At 34.6% G+C, this 26,413-nt stretch overlaps 2 protein-coding genes across 3 annotated transcripts in view; both read left to right on the top strand.

Moving 5' to 3' along the window:
• Positions 1–26,413, top strand: part of LOC136804146 (dynamin-like GTPase OPA1, mitochondrial) — a 46,764-nt gene that overhangs the window by 8,726 nt on the left and 11,625 nt on the right. The window contains exons 3-24 of one of the 2 annotated variants that reach the window (XM_067060880.1): positions 964–1,300; positions 2,771–2,891; positions 4,285–4,362; positions 4,782–4,909; positions 5,264–5,311; positions 6,452–6,559; positions 7,068–7,154; positions 7,745–7,939; positions 14,938–15,012; positions 15,370–15,441; positions 15,719–15,774; positions 16,038–16,081; positions 16,435–16,497; positions 19,766–19,833; positions 20,086–20,158; positions 20,387–20,459; positions 21,289–21,469; positions 22,593–22,835; positions 23,314–23,358; positions 23,613–23,735; positions 24,001–24,189; positions 26,104–26,247. In XM_067060880.1, coding sequence (XP_066916981.1) covers positions 964–1,300; positions 2,771–2,891; positions 4,285–4,362; positions 4,782–4,909; positions 5,264–5,311; positions 6,452–6,559; positions 7,068–7,154; positions 7,745–7,939; positions 14,938–15,012; positions 15,370–15,441; positions 15,719–15,774; positions 16,038–16,081; positions 16,435–16,497; positions 19,766–19,833; positions 20,086–20,158; positions 20,387–20,459; positions 21,289–21,469; positions 22,593–22,835; positions 23,314–23,358; positions 23,613–23,735; positions 24,001–24,189; positions 26,104–26,247 — 2,551 coding nt within the window. The remainder of the gene's footprint in view (positions 1–963; positions 1,301–2,770; positions 2,892–4,284; positions 4,363–4,781; positions 4,910–5,263; positions 5,312–6,451; positions 6,560–7,067; positions 7,155–7,744; positions 7,940–14,937; positions 15,013–15,369; positions 15,442–15,718; positions 15,775–16,037; positions 16,082–16,434; positions 16,498–19,765; positions 19,834–20,085; positions 20,159–20,386; positions 20,460–21,288; positions 21,470–22,592; positions 22,836–23,313; positions 23,359–23,612; positions 23,736–24,000; positions 24,190–26,103; positions 26,248–26,413) is intronic. The other variant, XM_067060881.1, reaches the window with a different exon arrangement.
• LOC136804145 (zinc finger protein 892-like) lies at positions 11,336–14,656 on the top strand. Its single transcript, XM_067060879.1, has one exon. It carries the CDS (start codon positions 11,401–11,403, stop codon positions 13,117–13,119), a length of 1,719 nt encoding a protein of 572 aa, XP_066916980.1. The 5' UTR covers positions 11,336–11,400; the 3' UTR covers positions 13,120–14,656.

Raw genomic sequence — 26,413 nt, forward strand, 5'->3', positions numbered from 1 at the left:
CTAACTTCAAAAAATTTCAACTTCTCCCAACTTGTGCCTACTACGGATTGCTATTATTATATTGGGTGACTTACTTACACATTTGAAATACAATATACTCTCAATACCATTACAAGCGGAAGATTGATCTTTATCCTTCATTTTTCTCTTATTGAAGAACAAATAACTTTATAAATTAAGATGGGCGAAACACAAAGAGGCAGAGAGGATATACATTTTTATCTCTGCAGATTTAAAGTTTTTTTCGAGCTCTCTGCGAGCTCAGAAAATTACGCAACGAGTCTCCATTATACAAAAAGAAAATCTAAAAAAATCACCGTAAGAATAGAGCAAAAATGGTAACGGTTTCACACCGTTAACTCTACCGAAACAACACTGTGTTTTTCGCCGTTTTTTTTCACGTGCCTTGTAATCAAAACAACCCAACTGCATCAATATTCAGCATCAGCTTTAGAATGCTCCCAAAGAAACCAATGTTATTAAATTTGATTCGCTATAAAAATATTAATTGCTCAGGATTGTAATTTTTGTATTATTCTTTTTATAACAAGAACATTGTATGATTTTCATCACATAAGCCTCGACTACTCAAAGAAGAGAGAATTTTCATTTTTTCTTATGGATAAAAAATATTGAAACAGTTAAAACAAAAATAAAATTATCTGGAATTTAAGTATTATATTCTAGAGCTAGGTTAATTATCTTAGTCTTCGATATGAAGATTTTCTTAAGACTAAACAGTTTCTTGGTATGTGATTTTGAGGTTTTACAAATTACCTTTTATTGCAAACCAAAAGTAAATTATTTCGGCTGCTAACGACTCTTTGACATGATTTGAATATGTTTTAAAAAGAGATTGTGCTGGGTTGTTAGGCATCTCATTATACATTGTCGGCCCTTTTTACGCTAGTCCTTATTGACCGCTAACCTTTTGTAATCTTTTCTCTTTTTTACTCGTTCTAGGAGGGTGGTAGTCAGAGTGATTCGGCAAGCCAAGCATCCACCACCAGGAACAACATGTTGCCATCATCAAAGTACACATCCTCAACGTCTCCAAAGATACCAACATCTTCGGCAATATCACCAGAACTTCTTTTTAATCACCACAAAACCTTTACACAGATGCTACCCCGGATTCCCCGGCCATCACCAGAACCTATTGAAAGCGCACCAAAGGTTCTCAACGCCTACGTACCAACAGAGACGTCACCTAATGATTTTGAGGATCTTAAGGGCTGCTACTAAAATCAGATATATTTTTCTCGGTGCTGCCGGTACAGCTGGAGTTGGAGCGAAGCTGGTATTGATTTATTTACTTATTTCTATATGATATTTTTTTTCTAATTCGTATGGTAGTCTCAATTTAATCTCTATAGAATTGAGCTATATGTCTTTTGATTTTCTTTAAAAGTGCCAATCTAATGCCAATTTTTAACTTTTTAATATTTAAAGCCTAGATCTAAAGTTAACATTTTTGAATAGAGGATATTTAAGATGATATGTAAACAATAGCGTGCTGAAGAAATCAAATCACTTTCATTTTGTAATTCGTATAACGAACTCTTATCAGGATGATACAGATTTCGAAACCTCACTCTTTCCAAACCTGAAAACCAGCCCGCAGGAAAAATAAAACTATATTTCTTTGTACAATACAATCAGTAATTTTTCTTTCCTATTATTACACCTCTTCTTACGGACCTGGTAGAATTTTTTTCAGCCAGAGGGGGTAAAAATAACAGACTGAAACTTGATGGGGATTGATATTCCAATATTTTTTATGGCTGGGAATTTAAATTCAAGTCAGAAAATTCAGTGGAGATGGGAAAAATAGTAAAATATTTTGCAGTGAGGATTGGTTTATTTGGTTAATTTCAGGGGGGACAGAGATTGGCGTATAGCTTTCCACTGGGGATGTAGACTGGAGTCGTTTATAATGCGTGTAATACTAATAATAGCAGACATTGTGGTGTGCCGTGACACTCAGGAGGTTCTTCACCTGCGAGGACATCCGTTCTCCCGTGTAGTTCGAGTGTCGTGGTATACACCATGGCTCGGCAGCTCGCATCTGCAGGGTTGCAATGTCTGCTTGCGCTGTGATTCCTACTCCACCGTGGGTAGGACCCATTCCGATGCATCGGAGGGCATATCTATCTATCTATCTACTAATAATAGCAATACTAATAATAATAATACGGGATTTAGTTTGTATAAACGACTGGAAGAATCCGGTGTTCCAGCCTTATAGATAAAAGGGCTAGCTACGCAGAAACTTGCGTAGCGAGAAAACAATTTATCAAGCAACAACAAACTCTCAAATCGAAATCAACTCAAATGAAAAACTTTCAATACACAAATCCACACATATTTTTTTTCTCAAGAATTATTTTGAGCAGGAAAAAATTATAATTACAATATTGACACTTTTCTTTTGTTTGGAGTTAGTCAGTGCACAAAGGTTTCTAGACGACTAAAATTGTTCCATTCATTACTTTTTGCTTTATTTCTACTATGTATAAACATGGTATAAATTAGTCGTCTGGCTTGCTAGACTACTGGGGATGATGTTCTTGCGAATTTTCCCAGCGGGAAGGGGTTCCAGTGGGTCTTTGAGAAGGGGGTGTATTATTCCTATCTCTACAGAATGGTGACGGTATTAGATAGGGATGTCAACATTTGACCGACTTACGGTATCTCTTTAAAATCAAGTACCGGTGCTTACTCGATTGCAAGTATGTATTCAATCATCTCAATTCTACTTTCTTTGTAGACATATAACAAATGGCGTGACAAATGGTTAGAACTACAGGAACAAGTACCACAACTCGGCTGGATCTCTCAATATTACCCTAACGAGTTCATTGATGAGCTACAGCAAAATTTCAATAAAGGTAGATGTTCTTTTCGTTTGTAAACAAAGCCTAAAATCATACCCAGACATTTTCTAACAAATTACCGACACTGTAGAATATTTAGAGCATTGAACTTAGCCAAGCAGACAGATTAATTAAGTATAGGCCTGAAAAGCTAGTATATCATTTTCTATCTAAGACTCAACACAAGTTATTTTCTACCTAACTTGACTACGAATCCTTGTGGTTTTCAACATTTTAAAATCTACTTTAAAAATGTACAAACATGGTCGCATAAGTGACGGTGTTCTAGGTTCAGATCTACCGCCCGGATCTACTGGTGAAGAACAGTTCAAACCGGGTGATTGATATAATGTAAACGGGGTTAAAATTCGTCAAAGTGGCATAAGTAAAGGTGTTTTAGGTCCAGATCTACCGGTACAGAATCGTACAAACCGGGCGGTATAATTTAATGCCAGTGGCAATCTATGGGTCAATACTTGTCAATAATCCACAGTATGATAATCATCCACCAATGACTACTATTTTCCACCAAGTACAGATGCTAAAAGAACCCCTTTAAAACCAACATTATATTTGCGAGTAATTTTATATTGATGTAGTCTATTATAACTAGCACCTAACTCTGTTATTAAAACGTTTTAACATGTTTTTGTACTGACGAAATTTTAGACGAAAAAAAAAGTAAAACAGATTGTCTCCTTTACTCTATTAATGGGGACGTCTGATCGGATGAAGCACTAAAATGACGTCTGAAAGGTTGATTTTTATTGAAGCCAGATGGGATAATAAACTATTTGTTAATATTTAGGTGTTGGTTTTCATGTGCTAGTAGAAAATCGTCGTCAAAATCCAGACATTATTAGATTCCGCCCATATTCAACTTTTACAAAAGAAACGAGTAATTTCAAACCGTTTAGAATTTTTTAGTACGCAATTAGTTATCTTATCGATTACTACGATATATCGATGTCGAATCGATCTCGGTCGCTTTTAAACAAAAATCGTACGATAATAATGTCAACCAATTGAACATAATCGATAATATTCGAATGCGATAGGCCTTCTCATAAATTATTTTGAGTACTACGTGATTAAATCTCTTGAGAACAAGTAGACTTGTTCTAAACTCCTTCGCGAATCGATCACTATAGCAATATTTTGAAAAGGTAAGAGTTGTTTGTGCCCTAATTTATGAAAAGGTCTATTTTTTTACCTCGATAAAAGCTACCGGTTATCGATTTTAATCGATATCTTATCCATCAAATAATGATCAATTTCATCGATCTGGTAATTTTAAGTTGGCTTATAACTTGGTCATTAATGTTCGTGTGGGCCCGGTCCGATGATATCGGAGGGTCAGCTTTTCTCTCTCTTCTCTAATAAATCATGCCTTCTCGTTTTATTACAGGCAACGAACAAATGTTGGAAGGTTTAGAAGCCATGAAAAAGCTGTTCTTTGGCGTCGCAGGAGATGTTGCAGAAACAGGTGAATTCATGAAATTATTTTTCATTCATAACACCAGTTATACGAAAACACATAAAGTAATAGCACAATGTCTCTTAAGTGAGTGAATTTAGCAAAAACCGTTTCTTTTAGGGTAACTTTTTTACCGTTGTTGTGTCTTCAAGAGTTGCTCAAAATCTTGTTTTCACTTTAGTTTCTCTAAATGTCAGTTTCATACAGCAGGTTGTTGCATATCTGAAATTCCTGTTTACTTGGGGGTATGGTCTTTGGGCAGTTTTGAATGCCACTCACTCCTTACTCTTTCAACCACGCACATGCACAATTGTACACGCGTTAAGTTTTTTTCGTTTTCTTATTTTTATTTCCTTTTTTTCTTTGGTGCACCTTTTTGTGTTTCTCTATCCTTGAAAACACATCGAAACACCAACTATTCATCATAGAAGTGCAACCACCTATCGTTAACGCTAGTTTCTTCACGTCAAACGAAGCGGACGATCAAGAAGGGAAAGCCAGTGCTGGTGCAGGCGATGACGACGATTCTGATCTACTGACTTCTGAAGAACAAAAGGTCTGACTTGTTTTCTCTTCGAATGTTAATTAAAATTAATCAAATTTATTGATATAGACGTCCCTTTAGAAAAAAATCCTTGCTGTATTTCGAACTCGAACAGGGAATCTTATTTTTTCAAATTGTAGTGATATTCGAGCTAAAGAAATTTTTAAGAGGGTTTCTCCTTGATGGGGACTGGCAATTAATTCGAATAAATGAAGTTCGATTAAACGAGAGTCTACAATATTTCTAAAAATTCAGATCCCGTATTTGTCAACCAGGAATAAAAACACGATAGACTAGTAGGCATGCTTTCGTACTTAGAGATGAATAAGACAAATCGTTAAAAAGAAGTGTTACTTTTTTCTTTAGCTTCGTGAACTTTTAACGAGAGCGCAACAAGAACTGCTCGAGATGCAGGTAAGAATCAGCTTTGACAGAATGAAATTAATCTCATAGCAGATCATCCATTCCGCGCATACTACGCTCTGCTCTAAAGGGATATGGCGATTATAACGATGTGACCTGGTCGTTCAGGCAAAATAATTCTTATCCCAAATCTGGGTCTCTCAAAGTGGTCTGTAAACCAGGATGATTTTCTTATGGAGTTATAGCCTTTAAAGTACATACGAGCCAACGTGATGTAATCAGAATCTCGTCGGAGATTAGAATGAAGTATATTCGATATTACCCAACAAATGGTTTGATGCCTCGCACTTTATCTATGTTATCTTTTGATCACAAAAATGTGCCAAATACCTTTCAGTGATAAAGCGTTTAAAATGGGTGTTTTGTAATTCCAGGAAAATTTTATTTTTGTCTTATCGCATTGGTTTTCTTTTATAAATTATTCCAAGAAATAGAGTATCCCCGAGAACGTCTTCTTTCCTGTTATGGGTAGAAATTTTATTCATCCATTTCGTTGGGTCCGTTCACACCTCACTCGAGCCACAATTTTCAACCAAAAATTTCTGAAACTCACCCAGGGGAGGGGAGGGAAATTTTCAAAAATCGAAGAAAATTTTTCAAAAAAGTCTCCTTCTGAAAGCAAAAATCAGGCTCTAAGGGTCGAGCTATCCACACATACCCCTCATCCGCCAACCCTAGTACCCCTCCCCCGGGCATGTTGTTCCCTCGATGAAAAGATCACGTTTGTACCCCCTCCCCCCAATATGTCCTTTTTGTCCTACCTCATTTTATATCCAAAGAGAAAATGCAGAAAATAAGAAGTTCGGATAAACTTTGATCGGCGATGAAAAATCGGGGAAATTTACGTCGTCTTCGTGAAAAGGATTGGTACAGCACTCATGCGAAAAGATCGTTTTAGCAGGTATCGCGCCTCAAAGACCTGTGTCACTTTTCATTATAGGATTACAAAAGGTAAAATAGTTGAACAAGTCTATAGCATTAGCAAGGCTTATTGTGAGGAATGGGACTACTATAGATCACCCTTTTGCCCTCTCATTTGGTGGAACATTAATTTCCCTAGAAACTTTGATATAACCAATCAAAAAACTTAATACTGTATTGTCTATTAACTATAATTTCTTTAATTCACAGCATAAATTTCAAAAGGAGCTTGATAAGCTGGAGCACGAAAATCGTGAATTGAGAAAAGAAATTTTGATGGATAAAAGTAAAGGCCATACACATCATAGGAAAGTCAAGGTAATTTTAAATCTCTGTTTTTTGACGTGCAAGTAATTATAGTTGTTATGCCCATTATTTTGGGCATTATTTATATATACTAGAGCTTAGTTTTATCCGCCGTGATAAATACATAGTGGCGTCACATCTTTATGATGAAATTTTGGCCGTAACCACACTGGCGATATTACCGATGTATGTGTGTTTTACTGCGACGGAGGCGGTAAGGTCCTTATTTGGCCAAATCCTGACCAGCTGAGAACGACGGAAAATCAGCACTTTTACCGTCCTCGATTTTGCGGGGCAGAACTGCGGGTTATTCCAAATCGCTTCAGTCACTTTACCGTTGTCATTGCCCTCTTTTGACGTCAATGCAAGTCTTCTTTCAATCTTTTCCAAGCAAAGATTTTAACTGCCAACTTTGTGCCTACTTTCTGCCTACTCTAACAATTAGAATAGGCAGGGCAGAAAGTCAGCTGTCTAAACTAGAGCTTATTTACGCAACCGGTATTGACTTTTTTGATTTCAGAAAACAGTAATTGACATGTATTCAGATGTGTTGGACCTTCTTTCGGAATATGACAACAATTATGATATCCAAGACCATTTACCAAGGGTGAGTTATTTATATTTATAGCTAATTTCAGAGTAAGCCCGTTTTTGTCTGAAAATACCATAAGATAACTCTATGAGTAAACATCTTTTCACAAATAGTGTCCCTGTACTTAGAAATGCTTACCCTCTGCAGGGGTTTCGCTTTGCTTCTGATAGACAGGCGAATCTAAAACCAACTCCGGCGAGTTCTATGTGAATTATTAGTAAGCCCAGTGTAAAGATTAGCGTATACTTTATATTGTACTTGAGGCGGTGAGTTGAATTTTTAGTAAGGATTTTTTTCGTGAGTTGGACCGGCGGATGTCGCCGTTCGCCGGGCCTAATTATACCCCTGCTTCAGGCTTGGGTCTTTACTTTCTTGACAAATAAGGATATGTCATTATTAAAGGAATGGCCAAGCTTGGCAATTTATGATATGTGTCAATTGCAATGTCTTCCACGGACCCAACAGCTGATTGGTCGAAAGTGACGTATTGACTGATTTTACGTCACTTGGAAATAATCAACTGATACGGTCTGCGTTGTAATGTCAGAAGACATTGTTATGATGCGAATCGTGAATATCAGTCGATTTTCTGTTCCATTTTTAAGGTGGTTGTAATCGGTGACCAATCCGCGGGGAAGACAAGCGTTCTAGAGATGATAGCTCGCGCTCGAATTTTTCCGCGTGGCTCAGGCCAAATGATGACTCGATGCCCCATTATGGTGACGTTAACAGAAGGGCCGAGGCATGTCGCTAGTTTCAAGGGCACCAACCAAGAATACGATTTAAGCAAGGAGCACGAGGTAGGTCATTTTTTCAAACTTTTTCACAATGTTTCTCTGGAAGGTAATCCGGAACTCTTCTACTTTGACTGCGAATATTTTTGGATTATTCTTTTGCTAAATCTTTTATTGAGAAACCCCTTAAAATATCCGATTATTAGAAAAATGACACATAAACGGAACCAGAAGAAAATCTTTTGGCAGAATCCATTGTAAAATGTGTACGACGGCAATCATTCCTCTCCGATAGAAAATTGGCCCCTTACTTCAGACATATACAAATAAAGCAAAAAGTAATAGAAGGGAACAAATTTTACTTTAGTTCATACAAACTAAATCCCGTAACAATAATCGTATTAAATTATAACGCCTATACTACTGTATTACACGCATTATAAACGAGTTCAGTCTACTTTTCCTTTGGAGCTTTTGTGTAGGCGGCCGCTAATCAGCCATCGGAATATCATATAAGTAATACTTGAAAAAGACACGTAAAGTGGTCGAAATATCGTAAAGAAAAAAAAAGTGTTCTGTTTTATTTTGATTTGGTTGCACATCACAAGGCTTTTATGTTTCACTCGTGTAAGTAATTATATGGTTGATTACATTTAGCTTGGATTTGTAAAGGACGAGCGGGGCGATAAATCCGTAATAGCCCCGCTTTTTTGTAATCGCACTGATGTAAACAAAAATTTCTATTGGTTGAAAGAAAAGTATCGTACGATATTTTGATTGGTTAACAAAATATCGTACGAAATTTTTAAGCCAATCAAAATAAATAAAAGTGTCAGTCGAATGTTTTTTTATAGTTTCGAATGTTTTTATAAGTTTCGAAAAGAATAGTGATTGAGTGTTCTTCAATTCTTTTTTTGACCATATAATTAACGCGGAATAACATGGTATTCTCGGGTGATTTTGGATTAATAACCCCTCGTTTCATTGAAAACACTTCAAAATAGCCCTCACTACGTTTGGGCTATTTTGAAATGTTTTCAATGAACCTCGGGGTTATTAATCCCAAATCACCCTCTAAACCATGCTATTACTAGTACTAATAGATATATTTCCGTTCAAATATATTTCGACTGAAGATAATGTTGAACTCCACTTTTACACCGAGAGGCGTTAAAGACTTCTATTCAGCGTAAAATTGTCATTGTGATGCATCTTAAAGGACTATTTTTAATATATATCCCATATATTTCAACAAAAGAAAAAACTTCCTCATCTATCCGTGCTGAGCGAACATAACTTTAGTTAATTCTGCCTCGTCAGCATAAAGGCGCCTCTGTTCTATATCATATAAAGAATATCTTCTTTTTTGGGGGGGGGGTAGCAGACTTATCTTTTTTCCCCGGATCATTTGCCTGTGCGAAATTTCTTTCTTGATACGCTTCTGCTAGTCTTCGTATTCGTTTTGGAGTTCAAAATCAGAGACTAAGAAAATCAGTATTAAGAATTACTATTTGAATTGAAATCGGCCAATCACGGCATTTCATTGACGTCACACGAAAAGGTGAGAGATGTCATTATAATGTCATTATTATATTTCGACATAAATACATATCACTTATCACATTATAATTACCTTTTGACATAGTTGAAATTAAGTAAATCGTTAAGCGCATACGAAACAACTCATACTAGCTGATACGCTTCTGCTAGTCTTCGTATTCGTTTTGGAGTTCAAAATCAGAGACTAAGAAAATCAGTATTAAGAATTACTATTTGAATTGAAATCGGCCAATCACGGCATTTCATTGACGTCACACGAAAAGGTGAGAGATGTCATTATAATGTCATTATTATATTTCGACATAAATACATATCACTTATCACATTATAATTACCTTTTGACATAGTTGAAATTAAGTAAATCGTTAAGCGCATACGAAACAACTCATACTAGCTGATGATGTGTACAATATGTGTGTACACGCTTTTTTTTATATAAGAATGGTGTTTTTTCATTTCATGATGGATATTCTTAATCTTTTGGGGAAAATAATTATCCTAAAATATTCTGACAGTATTCTTAGGTTTGGATCCTAATTCAGACTAGATTTAACATTTAGTACATACGTCTCAAGCATAAAATGGCATTTCTCTGAAAGGAGCGAGCCTTACTTGTAATTGGCAATTTATAATTGAATATGCTCTGAAAATGGAATCCTTAGCTTCAGGAGCCAAATTCCATGATGGTGGTATTCTTGAGATGAGCTGAAGTTTTTATAAGAGATACTTCACTAATTGGTCATTTGAAGTAATAGAGATGACGCGTTCTTTAAAAAAAGTAATAAAGTTGTTTTTATTACATCTTAACGACCAGCCAAATCACATAAGAGCTTGTAAAACTCCAGCTTGTCCCGTATTCTTAGCATATTCTTAATTTTTTGGCCAATTTCATCATAAATATTCTTATAGAGTATGTTCTTATAAAAAAAGCGTGCATGTGTGTTGGATAGAGTGGATTCATGTTACTTTTACGTTTTGAGTCTAACGACCTAGATCATTTCTGTGGGAGTACAAAATATAGGAGAACGCATACACGTTTTTTTTATAAGAACATCCAAAATTTTTAAAGCCTTCGGATGGTCTTATGTTCTTATATAGTTTGTTCTTATAAAAAAACGTGTAGTATAGTAAATTTCACACTGGAGCCTAACAAATAAGAATAATCGAGCCTAATCAAAAATTTATTAGCTCTTATAAAAAAATTGTATTTCAGAAATATGAAACTTGATTGCATCTGCTTTGTAGTGGGTTTCCGATTCTGTCATTATGCTCAATGCTTTGATTTTTCATACAGAATATGCTTTTAAGTGAGTTACTTTATGTATGCTTTTACAGTGGTTTTCAAAATTTCAAAATCAGATACAGTTTGCTTTTTGATTTTTTTAGAAGAATAGATCAGAAACTTTTTATATTGTCATGTCATATCGCTTCCATAGAGGTAGAAGGCTTGAAGGTTTTATTTTTACATAAGTGTTTCATTTTCATATCAGACACATATTTCATATCAAAACAGTGTCTGCCTTTTGTTATATTATGCTGATATAAGCAAAAAAATGTTTTTCTTTTCCTCTTTCTGACCAATGTTTCTCCACATCCGTATCAATCCAATGTGAAAGCGCTTGTGAATTAAAATTGATGAGTAAGCAAACGATATCACTCTTATTTAAAAACAAAACCTTTAAATGAGTGCCTGAGAAACCTGAGGTTTGTTCCCTCAATGTCATATTATTACTATTACAAATACCACATAAATACTCACAAATGGTGAAATTAAGAACACTCTCAGAACATTTTTAGGCTTAAAACTCAAAAAGTTAAGAACATCTGAAGGCTTCAAAAATTCTGGATACTCTAAAGAAAACGTGTCGTCTTTTTCTAAATCATTCTCTTCTTTTTTCTGGAGACAACCTTCGGTTTTTGTTACGTGTGTTTTTTATTATCTCTAGATATAAAGATTAACAATTAAAATGAATATTGATCTTGGTAATATTAAGGTTGAAGATGAACATGAAAGCATTGATAGACGATGTCAAGAAATGTTTTCTTTTCAAATCAAAACTGAAGAATTAGTTGAGTGTAATTCGTACGGTAAAGAGTGTAAAACTGAACCACACGAAAGTGGAATCCCAAGATGTGGTGTTGACCAAGATGATGGGCCAAAAGATGAACAACAGCAATCTAAGGAACATTTTGAATTGAAAGAAGACGTTTTGAATCATCTAAAGCCAGATGGTGAATATACTTTCAATATTATTGGTGAAAATGATACGAAGGTTGAAAAACAATCTACATCATCTGGGAATAACTCACCTCAAACTAACAGACAGATCAACACCGTCACAATTCCATCTTCAAAGAACCAAGATCGTAGAGCAGATTCAGATACTTCAGGACCCTCTACAGAACCTCAACAGGGGTGTGGTCCAACCAATAACAAAGGCGTCTCCAGTAATTCACCTTCGAAAAACGCTCACCCCGAGATATCAAACGCTACTAATAATAACAATAACACATCTATTCGACACCCCCAGTATCGACATCTAGATGGAACAGCTTACACCAATTCATCATTTCACAATCAAGAACACCACATCACGAGACCGCCATTACGTCCTTATGCGAGTATTTCTTCCAACGATGTTATTCATCCGCAGTCGGGCATGCCAGTTTCTCAAAAACAAATGAATGAAGCTATACGTTATCATGTTATAAGCGATTCTGATATGAAATTTGGTTCTTTACATTGCCATGTTTGTAAAGCTGTCTTCCAAGATATTTATACTTTCCACTCGCATCATTTTGTGGAGCACAAAAATCCAGAGCCGATTTTTCAATGTGATCTATGTCAAAAAATGTTCATGAGAAGACGCTATTTACAGAAACATCGCCTTCTACACAAGGGACTGAAACCGTTCAAGTGTGATGTATGTGGTAATGTGTTTGCAACAGCATCAGCTGTTAGGGGTCATATGATCTCACATAGCAATGAACGACCTCACAGTTGTCATCTTTGTGACTTGAAATTCAAAACTGAATCAGCACTCAATAAACATGTAAAGACACACAGTGGATTGAGACCATATAAGTGTAATGTTTGTGAGAAATACTTTACTACGGCAACAATTTTAAAATCGCACGCTCAGAGTCATAAAGGCAAAACTCTTAAGTGTGAGGAATGTGGTAAGTCCTTTACGCGACGCCAGACTCTACTGAACCACCAACGTCTACATACCGGGGAAAACCTTCATAAATGTCCTGAATGTGGTAAAGCTTTTACAAATGCTGGTCTTCTGAAAGCACATTTATTGTCTCACTCTGAATCCCGCCCATTGGAGTGTGCAGAATGTGGTAGCAAATTTAAATCAAAAAATCATTTATTTCAACACATGTCACGTGTACACAGTGATAAACGGGACTTCCCTTGCGATAAATGTGATGCTAAATTCAAGATTAAACAAACTTTAGAACGGCACATGCTGGTTCACACTGGTGAGAAGCCCTTTAAATGTGACATCTGTGGCAAGGCTTTCAACCAAAAATGCTCAGTCACAAGACATAAATTTCAAGTTCATAATAAAAAGAGCAAGAAAACTAAGACCAAATCTGAAAGCGAAAGTGAAAGTGAAAGTGAAGCTTCTGAAAGCAACGAGGACATGGTCGATTTAATATCTGAGGATGAAGAGTAACAACAAAACTTTGAAGATAATGATAAACTAATACTTTAATTTCATATTATACTAAAGTCCAGTCGCTTTAAGTGTGTATCTTTTCGCTCTGTCATGTAGAAATCGCTTTTTAAGAGAAATAGTCTAGTCGTGCTAACATAATTTGCACTTGGTGAACACTTAAAGCGAATCTTATCCATATGTGACGACTTTCTTATGATATTTTAACCTTTTTACTGATGATTTTTTTTACTTTTATCAACATGATATGAATTTGTAACACTAAATCTTTTATAATAGAGCTTTTCATAATAGTGAGGTCTGTTAGCACAAAAATACTTCAGATGGTGATAAAAGCATGAAATTTGGCACACATGATCCTTAGAGGGTCTAAAACTTAATTTTAAACAGTAACACCAAATTTTGCCACCTGGCCACCTGCCAAATGACGTCATCAGGTGGCTGGGCAAAAATTTATTTTTTTCAAAATATTCAGAATCTGATGGTTCCAGCGGAGAGAGCATGAAAATCGAGGTATAAAAAATGCCTTGAAAATCTTCCTATCAACAGTTATGAAGGTTGAAAGTTTTGTGATGATGTCATCATAAGCCTTTCCAGGCAAAACCTAAAAATCCCGTAATAATGGAACTAGTTGACCAAATTTGGTGTTTTATACATGAATCCATGTCAAAATTTGAAGTTCTTTCTGATTGCTTGGTTCTAAACGACATTGGAAGGCTTAAAACATCCAAAAAAATAGTCAGTTGTACACTGTGTTCCTGAAGGGGAGTTAACACTGCGTTGATTTGCCTTGTAAATCTCAAAATCTAAGTTTTAGTGTTCTGTAGGATTTAAAGCTTTTAATATAATTTGAACACCAGAATCAGAAAAAGCAATGAATTTTGATATGAATTCATGTATAAAACATCAAATTTGGTCAATTTGTTTCAAAATTACGAGGTTTTTAAGTTTTGCCTGGAAAGGCCTGTGATGACGTCATCACAAAACTTTCAACCTCCATAGCTTTTGATAGGAAGATTTTCAAGGCATGTTTTATACCTCGATTTTCATCAGCATTTCATGCTCTTTCCGCTGGAACAATCAGATTTTGAATATTTTCAAATTAATAATTTTTTGCCCAGCCACCTGATGAAGTCATCTGGCAGATGGCCAGGTTGCAAAATTTGGTGTTACTGTTTAAAATTAAGTTTTATACCCTCTAAGGATCATCTGTGCCAAATTTCATGCTTTTATCACCATCTGAAGTATTCTTACGTTTTTATGTGCTACCAGACCTCACTATAAACTATGTCACAACAACGCTTACCTCGTAGTCAAAAGACTGCTATGGTAAATGATTTCTAAAGGAGTTAACAAGAAGTGTACTGTATTTATCAAAGTAACACTTGGAGATTTGAGGGATTTAATCAACTTGGTAATGGCTTGAAAACGAGGCAGTCGTTGTACTCAAAATGATTTATAAAAAGCCTATTACGATAGTAAGAATAGTAAACAAAACATTTTTGGATATTATATTATGAAGAAGAAAAATGATTTAGCAACTTTTAACTGTTGTCTCGGATGATTTTAGGATCTATTCATAGGTTTGAAAGCTCTAGCTAAATGTTAACTGAGTTTGATACTTTTATTTATTAAATTTCACTCATGGTAGCTTGTAACTTCAAATACTAGTACTTTTTTTATTTGATGAGGGATACAAGGACAAACCCAAAAAGCTGATTTATGGAAACCTCAATTGTACCAGTAAAATGTTTCCAGAAAAAGATCTGTAATTTATATTGGATCTTCTAAAACCTATGAGTCTCTGTATTTTTTCAGCTCAAGGAGTTACGTAATGAAGTTGAAGAAAGGATGACTGCAAAACTACGGCGTGGTCAGACAATTACGCAGGAGGTAATTTAAACAGTATCTTTTTTTTTTATCTTTTTTTTGCATAGTAATATAAAACACAGTAACATTATTCGGCCTATTGAAGTAAGTTATTATGTTATTTTGTACATAATAGATTAAAAGATAGAAAAAATAGAAAATTTATTAGAGGATGAAAGATCGAATGATCGATTGTAAACTGATAGCTTTTAACACCAAATTTAGAGACTTTTCCCTATGACCTGTCATTTTTTAGATAGGTCCATCTATTTAATAATTACCCGAATTCAAATAGTATTTCATATGTATCAAGTAATATGGTATTTGTAAGGAAGTAACCAGGTAGTGTTCACTCAAATATTTTTCAATAAAAATTTTAAGGTTTTATCTATGCATGTCAAAGGACCAGGACTACCGAGGATGGTGTTGGTTGATCTCCCTGGAATCATTAGTGTAAGTTGTTTGTATTATTCGGAAATTTGAAAGTTTGAATGCTCTTAAAAATTAACATTGTATGTAAACTTCTCTAATAATTGGTAAAATTATGTCAAAACATCATTTTGCATGGTGAAAAAAAAAATAATTAGGAGGACTTGAATTAAAAATATTTTTGTCAATTCAAAAAATAAAATTATAGGATAAAATATCTTGAAATATTCCAAAAGTATTACCTTATGCGATCAACCTGTCTAGATATTATTTTTTAATGTTTTTCATTGTTTATCTTTAGACGGAGACTAGTGAAATGGCTACAAATACAAAAGAATCAATAATGAACGTAAGCAGGTATCAAATATCACAAATTTAACATATTACTTCAAACCTGTTTCATCCACATCTTTTGAGGGGGCCTTATATGTTTGGGGAGATAAAATCTTGCAGAATTTCGGCTAAATATTATTCCCATTTTATGGTTGACTTATTGAATCTTATAAATCAATTTTGAAGCTTTATCATATCTAAAAAAATATGAAAATATCTTGACTAATCTATATACTATACTATATCTTGATAAATTCCTAAACCTATTTCTCTTCCACATTTTTCAGGCATTACATGTCAAATCCAAATGCAATTATTCTATGTATACAAGGTAGGATTCACCTCCCATTTTCAAAAACAGTTAAGTTTTTTTGAATAAAATCAAACTGAGGGTAATTTCATAAACTCAAATCAGCAGGCTTTTCTGGTCTGCAAGTTAAGAATTATTCTCTATGGTTAGAATAGAATATGACAAGTCATGTTGTGACAATTTCCAGAAAATTTCATGGTTTAGAAGCTAAAAGTTTTTCAACAATTATGAAAATAATCCAAAATGTAAGTTTTATTCGATTCTATGAAAACTTAAATGACAGCATTATTTGCATTAGAATCATGCTAAAATCTGTTTAAAGAATGACTGGAGACTAATTAATAGCTAAAACAATCTATTTTGTCTCTCTTTAGATGGATCAATTGATGCAGAAAGAAGTATAGTAACAGATCTTGCAAGTCAAATGGACCCTTCAGGTACAGTATTCTTCTTGATAGCTTGGAAATGTGTTGTTGGTTTTTCCTTCCTGATGAGATTTGAGTGAAAGGTACATTTTACTTGAAACATACAAAAGGGAAAATATAAAAGGAAGATAATTTCATTGAAAAATACAGATAGGATAAGAGATTTCTTTTCTTGGGAAATACAAAGGATGGAATATATGAAAGGAATACATTATCCTTTTTTCCTTGTAAAGTATGGAAGAGATTTTCCTTGAAAAATATGGATATCATATTTTCCTTGATAAACTGATATCGTATTTTCCTTGAAAAATACAAAAGAGAGATGGTTTCCTTGGAAAATATGAAGTGAAGATATTTTCCTTAAAAAATACGAAGGAGAGGTTTTCCTTGGAAACTATGGAAGATATGCTCCTTACAAAATATAAAAGGGATATACTTTCCTCAAAAATATGAAATGGAAAATTTTTCCCTCAGAAAGTACAAAGTGGAAAATAATTCCTTACTAAATTTAAAGGGGAGATATTTTCCTTGGAAAATATGAAGAGATATTCCTTGGAGAATACAAAGAAGAGATTTTCCTTGGAAACTATTGAAGATATAATCCTCACAAAATACGAATAGGATATATTTTTCTCAAAAATATGAAGCGAAAGATATTTCTCTCGGAAAGTACTAAGTAGAAAATACTCCCTTCGGAAAGTACGAAGTGGAAAATGTTTCCCTTGCAAGATACAAAATGGAAGGAAGATATTTCCCTTGGAAAATACGAAGCAGAGATTTTCCTTGGAAACAATGGAAGATATATTCCTTACAAAATACGAAAGGGAGATATTTTCCTCAAAAATATGAAGTGGAAGATGTTTCCCTCAGTAAGTATAAAGTGGAAAATACAAAGTGGAAGATGTTTTCCTTTCAAAATACGAGGGGAAATTATTTTCCTTAGAAAAATACAAAGGGACAAAGTGAAAGATATTTTCCTTTTAAAATACAAGGAGAAATTATTTTCCTTGGAAAATACGAAGGGACAAAGTGAAAGATGTTTTCCTTTTAAAATACTAGGAGAAATTATTTTCCTTGGAAAATGTGAAGGGACAAAATGGAAGATGTTTTCCTTTCAAAATACGAGGAGAAATTATTTTCCTTGGAAAATGTGAAGGGACAAAGTGGAAGATGTTTTCCTTTTAAAATACGAGGGGAATTATTTTCCTTGGAAAATGTGAAGGGACAAAGTGGAAGATGTTTTCCTTTCAAAATACGAGGGGAAATTATTTTCCTTGGAAAATGTGAAGGGACAAAGTGGAAGATGTTTTCCTTTCAAAATACAAGGAGAAATTATTTTCCTTGGAAAATACGAAGGGACAAAGTGAAAGATGTTTTCCTTTCAAAATACAAGGAGAAATTATTTTCCTTGGAAAATACGAAGGGACAAAGTGAAAGATGTTTTCCTTTTAAAATACTAGGAGAAATTATTTCCCTTGGAAAATGTGAAGGGACAAAGTGGAAGATGTTTTTCTTTCAAAATACGAGGAGAAATTATTTTTCGTGGAAAACACAAAGTGGAAGATGTTTTTCTTTTAAAAATACTAAGGGGAATTATTTTCCTTAGAAATTACGAAGGGGCAATGTGGAAGATGTTTTCCTTTCAAAATACAAGGTTATTTTCCAAGGAAAATAATTTCCTCTTGTATTTTTCTTGGAAAACATGAGTATGAGAAAAAAATATATTCCACAGAAAATGTAAACGGGGTATTTTTCAGAGAATGGGAAAGGCAGATATTTTCCTAGACAGGTTCCTTTTAAAATATGGCATTGATTTTCCATAAAAATAGTACAGTACAGAAGTAAAACAATAGGAACCACAGAATAAGGAAAGAAGCGTATATCATCTATAAAAATACAGTATTGATTTTTGACAAGGTTTCATTTTTTTTGGAAAATTTTAAATTTGAAAAAACAAATTATTCATTGGTTTTATTACATATATCCCTGCAAAAGGCTGACTTTTTTTTAGAAGATAAAGGCTGTATTTTCATTTGTAAACAAATGATATTGCACATTTTCTGTCTGGACTTAAAAATCTTAGATTTCCTCAGATTTCTTCAAAATACAAATTAATTTTCCTTGGAAATTGACTTCATTGAAAGATACATGATTGATTTCCTTGGAAAATACAAGATTGACTTTCATTAGACTGATCATTTGAGATCATTCTGAGAAAAGACAGAATTGATTTCTTTGGAAATACAACTTTGATTGACATTGGAAAATGCACAATTGATTTTACTTTTAAAATACAAGAAAAATTCTGCTTGAAAAATACTGGAAAATTCTTTGGCTTTCATTTGAAAATCGTTTTCCTTGAAAATGATGTTTCATTTTACTTAACAATTACAATTTGGCTTTCTTTGGAAAATGCAGAATAGATATTGCTTGGAAAATACTTTCCTTGTCAAAAACAAAAAGTACAAGATTGAATTTTCTTGGTAACACAAGTTTGTTTTTCCTCGGAAACGCAAACTTGATTTAACTTGACAAATACAGGCTGAGTTTCATTGGAAAGAGTGGAATTGTTTTTCCTTGAAAAAAATAGAAAAAAGTTCCTTTACAAATAAATAAAATACAAGATGGATTTTTCCTGGAAATATTAGGAAAAGAAAGAGTTATAATTATTAATAATTTTCATTGGAAAATACAGAATGGGTAGATTTTCCTTGGAAAATACAGGATGGATAAATTTTCCTTGGAAAATACGGGATAGATAGATTTTCCATGAAAAATACAGGATAGATTTTCCATGAAAAATACGGGATAGATATATTTTTGTTGGAAAATACGGGATATATTTTCCTTGGAAAATATGGGATATATTTTCCTTGGAAAATACGGGATGGATATATTTTCCTTGGAAAATACGGGATGGATATATTTTCCTTGGAAAAATACGGGATGGATTTATTTTCCTTGGAAAATACGGGATGGATATATTTTTCTTTAAAAATACGGGATGGATAGATTTTCCATGAAAAATACAGGATGGGTATCTTTTCCTTGGAAAATACGGGATGGATATCTTTTCCTTGGAAAATACGGGATTGATATATTTTCCTTGACAAATGACGAATTTGACTCTCTGAATAAAGGACCCATTTCACTCTCCCTTGAAAATAAAAGGCGCACATAAATGGGATTAAGGTGTATATGTTGTCTTTACCTTGATGTGCAAATTATAGTACAGGCAGATTCTTTATGGTCGCATCTAAAATGTTTTTTCTCATTTAAGGTAAAAGAACAATTTTTGTAATGACAAAAGTCGACTTGGCAGAAAGGAATAAAATTGATCAGAATAGGGTATGTATGTTGAGAAGGGAACTCTAGAATGACCGTTCTAATTACTTAGAGTCCAAGGAAGTAGTCTTTTTACAAACTTCTATAGACATCTAAAAGGTAGTGGGAAAGTTTCTCTCTCCAGATCCAGATTAAGTATTGTGTCAGTATTATGATTTTGAAATGCTCAACTTATTTGAACATTCTTTGTTGCGCTCTTCTTAAACTTTTTGTATGAACATTTTAATTTCCCATGTTTGTTTTCCCTTCTCATAGATCAAGAAGATTTTAGGAGGTCGATTGTTCCCAATGAAAGCCATGGGATATTATGCTGTTGTCACAGGCACAGGTAAATGTTCTTTCTAACAGAGTCAGTCAGCCAGGGCAGTTCAATTTTGGATTTTCGGGTGGTTCAGTTTGGAAAAAATAATTTATGCATTCTATCTCAAAATCTGAAAATTTTACCTTTCTTTTGACCGTTATTTTTCTCATTTGACCTTTGCCTCTGTGTCTTGAATATGAAGAAAGGAAAGGTCTATGTTGTACATCACTCAACATCAGATTTCTCTATTTGCAGGCAATACAAACGAGAGTATCGATCACATAAAGCAATACGAAGAAGACTTTTTCAGACAATCAGAGCTTTTCAAGTATGGTTCCTCTTTTCCTAGTCCTTCCTCCCTGTGTGTATTTTTCTTTACTTTGTACGAAGATTACAAAGGAGACTCTATCCTTAAAATCTGAAGATTGACATTTTGCTCTGAGGTTTCTTCATCTCCAGAAAATTCAAAATTAATATTCCTTGGAAAATACAGGCTAGATTTCCCTTGACAAATACATAAAATATAGGATGGATTTTCTTTTCTAAATAAGGTACCCATTCTATTTTCAAGGAAAATACTGACAATGTATCACCATTTTCAGCAGAGGTTTTCGCCCGCCTGGTTATTCTATCGATTTTTAATCAACATTATTTTTTTCTCCATCGAAATTCAAAATCGGCCACAAATCGTGAGAATTTTGGCTCATTCAGCTATGGTTTATTCAATTGGCATTACTCTAGAGCGCTGATTGTCAGTTTTGACAAATTTCATGACGTCATGTATCTCATACTGAAAGAAAGAAAGAATTATATTCGTTATACAGTGCCGCGTCGTAGGAAGCATTTTGAAGTATAGTGACACCGCGAGGGCCAACCATGGTTTCGCCCGAAGGGGGGGAGGTCTTTAAAGACCTAGATCGAAGGATGATGATGATGATGATTGTTTGTAAGTAATGTAATATCAGTTAATACGTCACTTGCAACCAATCAGCTATTGGGTCCTTGGAAGACACTGCAATGGTGCATAACATGAATAAGGATTAATGAGTATTTCGAAAGCTTTAAGAAACCATCTTTGAAAAATTATTAGAGGCAAAGGTTGCTACAGCACTATTATAGGTATTAATTATATCTTGCGATTTCGATAATCTACACAGGTCTGGTATTCTAAAAACAAGTCAGATGACAACACAGAACCTGAGTTTTGCCGTTGCCAACTGTTTCTGGCAAATGGTACGAGAATCTATAGAACAACAATATGATACATTCAAAGCCAAGAAATTTAACCTCGAAACGGAGTGGAAGAACAATTATCCAACACTAAGGGAATTGGACAGGGTAAGAAATTGTTGATGATAAATCTCTGACAAACGGAAAAGAAATTTTCATTTTATTTTGTGATGTGTGGTGATTTGTGGTGATTTATCTCGGAGATACGAGCTTCGATTGTCATCATACTACAATGTACCATGGAGGTATAAAGAAACAGGAGAAGTATGCTATTGTAACCATGCTCGCCCTACGATTAAAAATATTACGAGGTATGCATGCTCATAATCTCATATATCGTGCATTTTTAATGAGCTCTTTTGTTGATAGGAAAAATCTTATTGGCTAACTTAAGTGTTGGAAATAAAATGGGACGAGATTCATTGTTTCTGACATTGGTGTAAGAAAATATTTGGATTAAAAAAGGGCCTGTAAACTTTGCAATCCTTCATCAAATGACAAGATTTTTCGATCAACATTTTCTTCAAGGTGAACTCTATTGCTTATTACTTTCCTCCAAAATTCTCCAGCGACTTTTTGTCTACAAATTGGGTCTGAAATTGTGTGTGCTTATAAAGAACTTTTCATTTTCTGGCTTGAGAAAATATCTTTTCAAAACAAAATTTAATGGATGACAAAATTGAACGCAAACTTATTTCGTGGAGCTAAATTTTATTTTCTTCTCGTATATTAGAAGGCTGGAAATCTTCGATGCTGATAGTAAGAATGTTCACAGCAAACTTGAGTTCTACTAAAAAGTCCTATTTCGTCGGGCGAGCCTAGAATTTCTTTTGGTTTATTACATAAAAGAAATCAAAAGACTTTAACGACCAATTACCGACAAATTCATCTCCTGTCTTTCTTTATACCTCTATGAATGTACTTTCGCCTGGGTAAACTCGTGTTAAGACTGTCATTCAAAAAGAAAGTTTCTATCTCGCTGTGGCGTTCGATTGTCAAGGTATGACAGGGCATGACAAGGCATGACTAGCATCTTTCAGGTTGCATTGTGCATTGTTTGACATTCAAGGGATTACTTTTCACACGTAAGTAGAACCTTTTCCGTGATTATGGAGGATATGTGACTCAGGATTATATACCAATTTCTTTCTTTTTAAACTTTTCGTCCCTGAATTTAAAGCATACTGAACTAATATTTTTTCAATTTTTTTATTTTTGTATCTTTTCTCAGGATGAGCTATTTGACAAAGCACGTGGTGAAATATTAGACGAAGTACTCAGTCTTTCCCAGACCTCTCCACAAGACTGGGAACAAATTTTATCCAAGAACTTGTGGGAATCAGTCAAAGAGCATGCCATCGAAAACATTTACTTACCAGCCGCTCAGATAGGGAATCCACGTGAATTCAAAACCAAAGTCGATATTTTGCTGAAAGAATGGGCGGACAGGGTATTACCTCATTACGCTGTCAAGGTAAGGTCAACTTTTTATGATGATACAGTTGATTCACTCTGATTCGAGCTTTAAGGGACCAAGAATTTTCTTTGAATTAGAGAAAGATTCGATTTACAGAAAGTATTTTATACTAATTTCTAGTTGAGCGGACAAATATCTTAGTTCGAATTATAGAAAGATTCGAATAAAAGAGGTTCGAATAAGAGAGCATTGACTTTATGATGAAATTTTTATGACCGTGCCTCGTGACTTAGAGACATTTATTTCGAGGCTGTTGAGAGATACATAATTATAATCTTTGTGAGGATTATGTTTACGTTATGTAACCTTATCTATCGTGAATCAAATGAATACATCGGACTTGGGAGCAATAATGTTCTTCTAATTCCATAGGGATTCTGAACAAGGAGTCTTCATTCGAGATACAGAGAGTTTTGATTCGATCTAAGCTGATAAAATTTTAGTCAAAATTACTAGATTATTTCAATTTTCGTAGATTGGTTTTGACACGCTATTGACTGAATTCAGCGATGCTATGGAGGTACTGTTATTTTTTGAGAATTTATTTTTTCTTTCGATTTATAAATTTCCATGGTCTTGCTAGACGACAAACAGGTTTCTCCTAGATGTTTTTTGGACTGTCCTAACCAAAAAGTGGTAGATTTGTGGAAAAAGGGAAACTTCTTACCAAGGACAAAGAACGAAGACTGGTTGGTTTGAAAATATATAATTACAAGGTAATTCGAAATCCTTTATATCATTTTCATAAACAATTTTTTTTTTCTAAATTTGCAGCAAGGCATTGAAATCGGTGGAAAGAAAGATGCACACAAAACGTTATTCGAGGAATTGAAACAAACAGTATTCAAAGAATGTACACAAAATCATAGTTGGCAAACGTTGGCTAAAGAGAGTCTGGTAAGAAATATTGATCAGTTATCTTGAACCTTCTCATATAAAACCCTAGCCTGTACCAAACTCGTCTTTGTGGTAAACGTTGGCCAAAGAAAGTCTGGTGAGAAATAATAATGTGCTTGGTCTTTCCTTGCGACTAAACCCGTTACTGAAACCATTGTTGTTATCATGAAAATCAGAAAAATTGCATTCCGCAAACGGATTTTCGTCGCCAGGTTTCCGGGTTATTAGATTCACGAAATAGATCCTTCCCCTTGTATTCCAACAGCGCGTAATTCAAAGGACAGCCTTGGAAGACAGCAATGTTCCAAGTAAGGAACAATGGGACGAAGCCATTAAGTTCATGGAAGAAAGTCTTCAATTTGAATCGGAGAAATCGGAAAACGTCCTCAATAAACTGATAGGTCCTGGATGGAAAGAAAGATGGATGTATTGGTCATCCAGGAGTAGTGATCAGGTACGATCATAGATATCTCATATAAAACACTGGATAGAGCCTACTCTGTATTTCCCAAGCAAAGTTAGGCGAAGCAAAATATAATGGCTTGTGGGAAAATTTTTCTAGACGGGCCAAAGTCAATTTCTTTTAATTGGCGCCCCCCCCCAATTTTCCGATATGGTGCCCCCACCCACCAGTTTCTAAACTTTTACTAATGCATTTACCTAGGGATAATGAGGAAGGAAATATTTAATAGAGAAGAGTAGATATATCCTTGATGAATGGAAAAGGGAAAACAGGCCCCACCATGGTTGGGGCTGACTAGAAATTTTTTTAAAATCGCCAAGATACCCCAAATCACTAAATAAAAATAGAGAAATTTGACAATTGCTAGAGTGAAAAGAAACTTAAAGAAACAATGTGTAATGCGAGTGAAGCGAGCGAAAAAATTGATGTTTTATGATTTCAATATTGTTGTCAGCAAATTGGTCTTAGGGCGCACTTAATAATGCTATATTGTACACAAAAAACTTGTAAATTAGCTAGATTGCAAAGAAGTTACCAATGAACTGTATTGCGAGCGAAGTGAGCAAAAAAAATTGCAAGTATTTTGAAATTATCTCAGTTAAATTGGTCCTGGGCGCAATTTAAGGCGTATAAAGTATGATTTTTAAGATTGGGGCGTTTAAAAAATCTTTTTTGGCGCCCCTTGCTCTTCGGTGCCCCTTCATAAAAGCTCCGCTGAGGGGGCCATGCCCCCTGCCACAACGCCACTGATCTTTGCTGAAATTAGTTCAAAGTAGGTCACAGTTCGGTACCGGCAATTCGTTCAACCAAGCAAAAAAACCTGAATGACGCGAAACGACGTGGCGAAATAATAGGCTGATCGATCAAATTGCCGACACCGAACTATGGTCCTACTTATCAAAAATGGTGGATTGTTTTGCTTCAGCTAGGGACAGATAGCTCTATCTAGTGTTTTGTATAAGATTTCTGCGGGTAGGATTCTTTCGAATTCTATTAAAAGCAGAAGAAATAATTTTCGAATTTGTGTTCTTCATGAAGAAAAGTTTTATTAGCCTATTTTACAGGATTCCTTTTTTACTACGTCACACTACTGCAGAAAACAAATTTTTATGGTTGAACTCTCGCTACAATTGAGATATAAGACTTACAAAGGCAGCAAAAATGGAAAAAGGGCAAAATGAATAATGACAAACAATTTTTTTCTACGTGTTTATTGAAGGTGAATTTGCACAGGTTGGTGCATTTTCCCCTATAAATTAAATAGAAAATAGCATGTATCAGATGCACGAATCCTATGAAATAGGCTAAAATACAGAAGCACCCGAAAAAGACCGGGTGTTTGCCACTAATTTTGAACTTGGAAAGCGTCCGGGCTATTTTGAGTGCTTTCGTATAAAACACTACGTCCTGAATATTATGAATTCCTGTCTGCAGACAAATAAAACGTAAAAGGCTCTATTGTAGAAAACCTGTATATTTGGCCTAAATTCTAAACCTTCAAAGTTAGTCTCTGCAGGAAATCCGTTGAGAATACTTTTGAGTTCTACTGAAAGCAAATAATTTAGCTGTCGAATTCCGTTCTACACCTACAGACAAATAAAACGGCAAAGAACCTCTATTACAAAAGTGTAGAACACCTGTATGTTTGGCCCAAAATCTTAACTTTCAGCCTCTACAGGATCAGTGCAGTAGCGTAGACAAGAGGGGCGCAAAATTTGTGTAGGAGGAGCATATTTCAGTAGGAGGAGCATATTTCATGACACCATTATATTATCCATTCGTAATATAAAAAGATAATAATAGTGCCATAAAAATCTGCTCTCCTACACAAATTTTGCGCTCCTCCTGTCTACGCTACTGCAGTGAGTCAACCAATCCTCCCATAAACGCTTATACTTTTTACAGTCTTTTAACAACGAAGTGAAGAAAGAGCTAGACCGTCTGCTGCAGTCAACCCAAGAGACGCACCATCCAGAATTAGCTGAAGATGAAATTACGGCTGTTAAAAGAAATTTGCAAACGCAGAATATAGAAGTTTCCCCGAACGAGGTAAACTTTCTATTTCAGCTCATTGGTGAACTTAAGTCTTTGATTTTCTTGGGGGGGGGGTTAGTTTTCATAATTCCCTGCTATTCTAAGTAAAAATTTTAGCTTTTTCTAAAGTTCAGTAACATCATGCTTTGTAAGGAAAAAATCTCAAGTCACGAGTTAAAGC

This window comes from Clytia hemisphaerica, unplaced genomic scaffold (genome assembly GCF_902728285.1).
Source record: "Clytia hemisphaerica strain Z4C2 unplaced genomic scaffold, Clytia hemisphaerica genome assembly, whole genome shotgun sequence".
NCBI lineage: Eukaryota > Metazoa > Cnidaria > Hydrozoa > Leptothecata > Clytiidae > Clytia > Clytia hemisphaerica.